Here is an 8,756-nt window from a genome sequence, read left to right on the forward strand (position 1 = left end):
ATCGTCTTGGTCATCTCATTACAAGGGTTGAGCAGATGTATGGTATGTTGGAATCCCATGTGCAGCACACCTCAGATCAATTTACATATGTTGAAGGCCAGATTACTGCACTATTGTCTCAGATTGAAGACATGATGATGGAGCAATGGTAGCAAAAAGAAGGATTCGATTCAGAATCTGAGCAGTTCTAGCCTCTTTGGCCATTCTGGTCAAAAAGGGGGAGAAAGTTTAAGGGGGAGCATAGCATAGCATATCATAGAGGCTTAGTGGTTTAATTTTGGTTTTACTAGTTCACTTTCCTTTACCTTTATAGTTTTTATAACTCTTGGATATTTACATTGCTTTCTTTTAAAGCTTTTAAAGTACTCTAGTTTAAAACTTCAGTTTATTTTAGTACTTTGTTTTTGTATCCTTGCTTTGTAGCGTTTGTAAGTACTTTTAGATTTTGTTGCATTATCTTTAGTACTACACACTTGTGCCCTTGTTAGATCTTGTATCCTTGATGCAAATACTTCTTGTATTTCGCATTGATTGTGTGTTGGATATGCAATTGATCTTTGCGTTGGTCTTAGTTGCATTGCATGTCCGGATGATCATCTATTAGCTAAATGATCATTGTAGTAATTCTTTAATGACTGTTCTTGTTTGATCAAGTTATGCTTAATTGTTTATATATTGTTTATTATCTTGATCGCATTTTACTTGATCATATACGTATCGTGTATTCAGCTTGTCATTAGCTTAATGAAAGTTTTGTTTGTGTGCGAGTGTTTCAAGATACAGGTGTATACGTGCAAGTGCTTCATAGCTTCTAGATTAGGTGTGAGTGAGTTTTACAAATGTTCCCAAACTCACGTTTAAGTCTAGAGTCTGTTTTAGGGGTTTTGTCACGGAATAGCCAAAGGGAGAGATTGCAAAGTCATTATTTACAACTATTTTGTGTTGGCTTTAATTCTGTGTCAAATTTGATTGTAATTTTGTTCAATCTTATGTACCCTATATTTTATTTAGGATTTCTTTGTATGGGTTGTGTGGAAGAGAGAATGTGAAGACTTAAGACAACATTGAAGAATCAAAGGAGTTTTCACCGGTAGCTCGCAAGAAGACTTCCCACGAAGTAAAGACATGTGCACAACATATGATTGGAATGTAAAGAGTCATGACAACTGGTGACAGCTGGTTTTTGCAAGTATTTAGCGGGTAAGGCCTTCTCGCAAGATACCCGCAAAACATTCCGTTTTGCTATTTTGTCATATTTGATACACCATGTCTTCACCTACACTATATATACCATCATTACCCACATATTGAGAGGAGTGCTTTTCAGAGAGAAAACCCTAGCCATAACCCTTGAGAGTTAGAGATTGTCATACCCACAATCCTTTACACAATCAATTGTGGTTTTCCTTAACTCCTACCTCTCCATATCCAAATCCTTGAGAGGTTGATAGCCCAAACACTTACCACACCCATCCTGAGTGTAAAGTGAGGGTTTTAGTGCTGTTGGGAAGCATTGGAAGAAGCCATTTGTTTGGTGGATGCAATCAGACTGAATTGCATGATCTGGAGAGCTAAAGAAGACAAGGTTTCGTCAAGTCAGTTGGTAGCAGGAGCTTGGAGTGTTCAAGTACATGGGGTAGACTAGGCTTAGAGGGTCTTTTGTTATTCGTGTACTCCAACTCATTCTCTAGTGGATTGATTTATCACTTGGAGGGCGGCAGAGAGGTTTTTCGTTGAGTTCTTTGGTTTCCTCTTTGATAACACATTGGGGTGTTATCTTGTGTTGCATTCTTCTTCCCTACTCTTTTAGCTTTCATTGTATTGTTGATATTTGATGAATATGGCTTAGAGTAGTTATATTATTTTTTCGCTCGCATTTACTCTATTCCGCACTTAGTTTAAGTTAGAGTAAAATCAACCGAGCCGTAATTTTTAATTTGGGGGTCTAAACAGCTCTTATGTTTTCACACAAATTCGAGCTTTCTATATCATCCACATAGAGTAAGAGAAAAACCAAATGAGAATCATGATTATAAATGAACAAGTTCCTATCAGCACCAGAGGCAACAAAACCAAGATGAAGCAACTAAGAGCTAAATCTTTCAAACCAGGCCCTTGGAGCCTGCTTTAGTCCATATAAAGCTTTATGTAAAAAATAAACATGATTAGGATAGAACTGATCCACATAGCCTTGTGATTGAGCCATATAAACCTCCTCTTTGAGAATGCCATGAAGGAAGGCATTACTCACATCCAACTACCTAAGAGACCAACCATAATTCACAGTAAGGGCAAGCAGCAATCTGATAGTGGTAGGTTTAACCACAGGGCTAAAAGTTTCCTCATAATCCAACCCATGTTGCTGAAGGTATCACCTAGCCACTAGCCTGGCCTTGTACCTGGCTATAGTACCATTACTATGCCTTTTTAGCTTATAAACCCACTTGTAGGTGACAATATTCTTGTCTACAGGAGGTGGAACAAGGGACTAAGTCTGTTGTTTCAACAGAGAATTGAACTCAGAATCTATAGCATCCTTCCATTGAGGATGCTTGATCGCTATTGCAAAAGATGGAGGCTCCTGATATGTGTAATCAGCAATCACCTTAAGAACTTTAGGCTTGTGGATACCTATTTTTGATCTTGTAACCATTGGATAAGTATTAACAGGAAGAGAAGAGGATGGAATAGATGATGTAGACAGAGATATATCAGGAACTGAAGAAGGGCTAGGAGGAGATAATGAAGGAATAGAAGATAATGGGGGAATCAGAAACACAGGAGCTAGACATTGTAGAATGAAGAATATTTAAAGGTAAACAATCAGGGAATGTGGACAAGTGAGAAGTAGAAGAAGATGGTGCAGCAGAAGAAGAAGGACTAGAAACATTGGAATTGACAGAAAACCAATCAGATTCTGAAATAGAAGTAGAGAAAGGAACATTGGTAGCAGTGAGATTAGATTTATCAGCAAACGGAAAAACACTCTCATTGAACAAAGCATAGCAGGTAGTGTAGATTTTATTGGTAGTAGGGTCCAAGCACATATAACCTTTGGACAAAGGAGGGTACCCAAGAAACACACACTCTACAGACCTACGCTGAAGTTTATGTTTGTTGTAGGGTCTAAGATAGGGGTAGCAGGCACAATCAAAAGTCCTAAGTGCTGACAATGGTGGTGAAACAAAATTGACCTTCTCCCAAGGAGAAATAAACCCAAGAACAAATGAGGGCAGATTATTAATGAGAAATGATGCAATGGAAAAGGCATAGGACCAAAAATTCAATGGCAAGTGAGATTGATACAACAATGCTAAACTAGTCTCCACAATGTGCCTATGTTTCCTTTTTGAGACACCATTTTGTTGAGGAATATAAGGACATGAAGTTTGGTGAAGAATGCCATTATTAGAACAAAAATGTTGAAATTGAGAACTAAGATATTCCCTATCATTATCAAACCTAAGAACCTTGATTTTAGCAAAGTATTGAGTTTCAACCAGATTCTTAAAGTGCTTAAACACAACAAACAACTCAGATTTCTGTTTAAGCAAAAAGAACCTGGTATATCTAGTGTAATCATCAATAAACACCACACAGTAAGAGTAACCAAAAAAAGATGAAATGGGAGCAGGACCCTAAACATCAGAATGCACAATTTGAAGCATAGAATTTGATTGAATATCATGTTTATTCAAAGGAAATCTGTGCATCTTTGCACTAATACAAGATGTACAACAAGAGCAACACTCATCAATCTTATTGAAAGTAAAAGCATGATTTACAGATTGGATGGCAGAATGAAGAAGTTTTACACTTGGATGTCCAAACCTCTTGTACTAGAGTGAAATTTGGGCAGAATTAGCTGAAGATAAAGCAAGAGTAGGTGAAGTTGGATGAACTTGGGAAGTAGTGTAAGTAGTGGAAGTGGATGAGTTTGAGGACAAAGATGATGATGCAAGAATAGGATAGATACCATCTTTACTCAATCCTTCGTAAAGGATCTTCCCTGAAATTAAATCCTTGATAGAGAATCTATAAGCATCAAAATAGAGAATCTATAAGCATCAAAATAGCATAATGCATTGTTTTGTAAACAAAACTTATGGACAGACAAAAGACTGAAGAAAGATCAAGAACCCTAAGTATACCATCAAGCTTAAAGGTATGAGATGAAGTACATAATTCACCATTGCCAACATGAGTAACAAGCAACTCTTGGACATTCCCAACAGTCATAGTCTCAATACCTAAAGTAGGTTGTTGTTGCAAGGAAAGATGAGCAAGATCAGGTGTCACATGATCAAAACAGCCTATATCTGTAAGCCAACCATTAGCTCCATGAACCTAAGTAGAATTGGCTACCATTGCAGCAAGCTTTGATGAAGCATGCTTGCCTTGAAAAGCAAAATCCATCATGTGATAACAATTAAGAGCCCCATGTCCATTCTTTTTGCACAAATTTGACATTATGATCTTTGAGTCTATCCCTAAAATCCTTGCTGAAAGCCTGGAGATCTTGCCTGGCCAAATTGAGATTGATTGAACTGAGGAAAAGTGGTATTGAAAGTACCATTTGAGGAACCACCACTGAAATTTCCTTTACCTCCACCTCCACCTCCATGGCCTTTTTGATTATTGTGCCTTCCTCTAGGAAATCCTTGAGATTGATAATTTGTAGCCATTGCCATGGATGTTGTATCAACTATACCAAACCTCTTCTTGATAGCCCCTCTTCAACAATGAGAAGAGTATTAAGTTCTTCAGCTGAAATAACATCACTACGAGTTCTTATAGCAGAACTAAACGAGTCATACTCTGATGGCAGACCATCAAGAGCAACATGAAGCAAATCTTCATCATCAAGAACATTTGATACAGTAGCAAGTTTGTCTCGAATTTTCTTGATTTTCTGGAAATACACATCAATGGAATCTGATCCTTTCTTAACTGCAATCAACTCGTTTCTAAGGCTCATCACACTAGACCTAGAAATTAAAGAAAATCGTTTTTCCAAAACTTTCCAAACTCCTCTACTAGATCTCTGCCCTACAATGAGAGCAAGAACAGAAGGAGAAAGTGTTAAGTTGAGAAATGTGAACAAGGCCTGTTCATGATTCTTCCAAGTGAGAAAAGCAAGATTGATTTCTGTTGTAAAATTTCCTAAGGAATCCTTCAAGAACTAATCTGGTGCTACAATAGTTTCATCAATAGCATCAATCATAGAGTAAGTCTCCAAAATTACTTCGATCTGATGCTTCCAGACAATGTAATTTGAGAAATCTAGCTTGACAGTCATCATGGATGACATATTTGAAAGTACTAACAGTGAGGGATTGATGTGAGTAATGGAATTAGCCGTTGTAGGTACTGTGGTTGAATTGGAAGATGAGGTTGAAGATGAATTTGGAGTTACAGACGCCATGGAAGTAAAGCTCTGATACCATGAACAAAGAAGCAAGGAAAAAAAAAAAAAAAACTGAGAGAAATTGATTGAGAGGAAAAACAGAAAAGGAATTTTATTATTTCTGCAATATGACTAATTCAGTTACATCATTGAGTTCTGCTATGCTTATATACATAATCAGAGAGAGAGAGAGAGAGAGAGAGAGAGAGAGAGAGAGGTAGTTACAACTAATTAACCACCATTAACACGTGTGAAATAACTACATTTAGGAGCTAAATATTTGACTAACTCAAACGCTGCATTTTGGCCTTGAATCATAAACAGACTGAGATAAACCGCTAGTGTTTTGGTTTTAATGATACGGTGCGTATAGCTTCTCAACACGACACTGTTTTCATCTTTCCTTTTGCAAGTTTGAGAGATGTTTCAGCAGCTGAAGGTTCTTCATCACCAGAGATGGCTTCCTCTAGTCTGCTCTTCACAAATTGGTGAAGCTTTCTTGGGGGGTCCTTGTGGAGCCAATCATGCCTCACTTTGTACTTCGTTCTCAGAATTTCCATGCATGAGCTATCGCGCTTTGATGCAATCATCCAAGCCAATTTTTGCTAGAAGAGCCTTGTTGGTGCTCTTGTAGTTTTGAATTCGAGCCCACCCTTCCCTTTCGGAATGCATAAATCCTCCCAAGCTTTCCAAGCCAAGAATTTTCCATTCGGATTTTTAGGCTTCCACCAGAATCTTCTAGTCGTTGCATCAATGTTGTCGCAGATTCTACTGTAGGGAGCTATGGTGAAATGTCATAACTATCTTAGCAAAAGAAAGAAAAAAATGATTTTAATTCAAGGAAAAACCAAACCTCCCAAAAGACTAACATATGTGATAAATTTCTGATTGATATTATTTTGCAAAGCGTTAAGTTGTTTATAGACTTACAAACTCCAAACTGAAAAAAAATAAATAAAAAAAACAAAACAAAACAAAAAACAAATAAAGATAAGCACCATATATGCTTACAACTCTTACTCAAAAACTTCCTAATTGATAAGGATAATTTCACACATTATTCAAATTCACAAATAGATGCTTCAACGGCAACTTCCAATAGCATGAACATAACAGGTGGTGTTTGGACAACGGCTTTAGTGATGGTGTACGGGAAAGGACTTCCAACATGCTTTTGGGTTAGGAGTCCGACAAAGCAAGAGTGATGAGGTGCTGTTGCATTGCGGGAATTGAAGGGAAAAGACAAAGGAACTGAGCGGGTTCCTGGGAAATTGGGTTTAAAAGAGAGAAGCTTTAAGTAAGAAGTGGAAAAAAGAATTTGGGATCGATTAGAAACAATATCTGTTTGGTTCCCAAATGGTTTGGCTTAATTTGTTTTACCAATTGGGAACCTCGATCGATCTTTTTTTTTTGTTTCGTTTTAAGAATGTGGTAGTATTTGTTTAATACTCGGGGGCACCACTTTTTGTCATTCCGTATACTCCAAGAGAGCTTTGCCATCATATAAAAAAGGGATAAATGCATCCTTAAAGAGGTCGCGAATCCTGGTATCATAAGTAAGGGAAGGCAGAAGCATAAGAAGGTTATAAGAGAGGGAATAAGAAGACCATAGGGAATGTGACCGCCACTAAAATAATATTTGGGAAGATGAAAACTAGAGTGAATCCCTAACACACAAAATATGCCCATGAAAAAGGCCAACATCATTGCTCCCATGGCAAAAACGGTTAGGCTAAAGGCCACAAAGAAAAGAGTGCCACCTGAAAAAGTAAAGTATTGGTGAAACCACATTGGCACGAATAGCTGGATTAAGGCAGAAATAGTAGATAGCACCATGGCTATACTATTTGAAATAATGAATGCTTTGAAAGCAACATTTGTTCTCAGAATTGCAGCGCCTGCGTCAGTGTCTTTTCCATCTACAAAACCTCCAGGCACGGCAATACCTGCTGCAAAGGTCACAGTTGCAATGAGTGCGGCCACTACCAAATGGGCTTCTGCTGCTTTCTCCACCTTAATTATAAACTTTTCTTCGATGATATCATCTTTTTTCATAATCGTTTCCTTGCCTTCGACCTTGACCATTCTCCGAAATACACGCTTTGATAGACACAAGTTCCCAAATGTAAGTTTCCGAAGGGCTAAAAACTATGCAAAACATGGAGAATAATTAGAGTTTGAGAAATGGAAAACTAGGACAACTGCATAATTTATGAAAAGATGATGTTTGAAAAGGGACACAATGTTCTCGAAAGTTTGAAGTAAAAAAAAAAAAAATTGCAGAGGAAAAAACAAAACACTGCCTAGATAATATGAGTGGAAGAGAAAATATTGCATTACCTTTCCAACTCCTATTTCTTCATTAGTTGCGACCACGTCAAAAGCGTCTAAGTTTTGTTTGTTGAAGGCCATCTGATCAAGTCTCGGGTCATTTCCGAGTTGCAATACGAACCTAGAAGAATTAGAATGGTGATGGAGAACTGTGTTTCCATTGGCATCCTTCTCATTCCAAAGGCTTTTGAGAGTCGAGTTTTGTAGGATTAAACGTACAGCACCTCTAGGATAAAATGAGTTCACAGCAAAATGGAGTGCATTCCAGCCTCTCTTATCAACTAGTTCATAACAATCTGGACAAATTGATAAAATCTTTTCCATGATTGTTTTATGGCCAGTATAAGCTGCAATGTGAAGAGCTGTTCTGCCTTCTGTGTCTTTCATGTATGCCACATGCCTATCAGCCATAAGCAACGGGATTGTTGTACGAAGAGAATTGAAGGATGCAGCCAAGTGAAGCGGAGTCAAACCTTGTTGGTCTGCTTGTCTAGTTAGAACTGAAAGAGTTGTGTTTCCCAGAATTTTTTGGGTCATTCCTATGAGAATATTGACATATGTTATATTGCAATAATTTTATAAATGACACAAAGAAGATAATTGAGTGAGTTTATTGTTATGATGTGGCCTTTACTTTCTTTGTCCGATAAAAATTAACAACCTCATCAATTGGTAGTTAGTCTTTACGCAATTCGATTGTCCCATATTACTTAAGAGAGTGTGTTATGTGTAGTATAACTTGCCACACCCTCCGTTAAAAGTTAACATGGCTTTTAAGTGGAGTTATGGTGTGTCTTTGTATTAAAACCCCTTTCTCTCTCCCTTATATGTGTGTGTGTTTGTTTCTCCAAAAAAAAAATTATATTTTTCACATTAGACAATATGAAAAAGGCAAATGCAAAGAAAGAGGACATAATGTTAAAAAAAAAAAAAAAAACAAAGAAGTGGACATAATGTTTCTACTTGTTTCTAGTTATTAAGTAAAGCTTTCAGTGCATATATATAACCCTTTTTTTAA

The 8,756-nt window shown here is 37.3% G+C and overlaps 1 protein-coding gene across 1 annotated transcript; it reads right to left on the reverse strand.

The window, feature by feature from the left end:
- Nucleotides 1-4,705: 4,705 nt before the first annotated feature.
- LOC115985895 (protein ACCELERATED CELL DEATH 6-like) lies at nucleotides 4,706-8,275 on the reverse strand. The gene is made up of 3 exons (XM_031108788.1): nucleotides 7,748-8,275; nucleotides 7,093-7,555; nucleotides 4,706-5,049 (listed from the first exon to the last, which is right to left on the reverse strand). The coding sequence occupies exons 1-3, from the start codon at nucleotides 8,273-8,275 to the stop codon at nucleotides 4,706-4,708; spliced, it is 1,335 nt and encodes a 444-aa protein (XP_030964648.1).
- Nucleotides 8,276-8,756: the final 481 nt, after the last annotated feature.

Source organism: Quercus lobata, chromosome 4, assembly GCF_001633185.2.
Source record: "Quercus lobata isolate SW786 chromosome 4, ValleyOak3.0 Primary Assembly, whole genome shotgun sequence".
NCBI lineage: Eukaryota > Viridiplantae > Streptophyta > Magnoliopsida > Fagales > Fagaceae > Quercus > Quercus lobata.

Excerpts from the sequence above, each read along its gene's own strand:
- LOC115985895 (XM_031108788.1), bottom strand. The coding sequence starts at position 8,275 with ATGACCCAAAAAATTCTGGGAAACACAACTCTTTCAGTTCTAACTAGA. Across the intron at positions 7,556-7,747 it reads AAGAAATAGGAGTTGGAAAG|TTTTTAGCCCTTCGGAAACT; the intron begins GTAATGCAATAT and ends TGTTTTGCATAG. Across the intron at positions 5,050-7,092 it reads GATGTTGGCCTTTTTCATGG|GGCAGAGATCTAGTAGAGGA; the intron begins GCATATTTTGTG and ends CTCTCATTGTAG.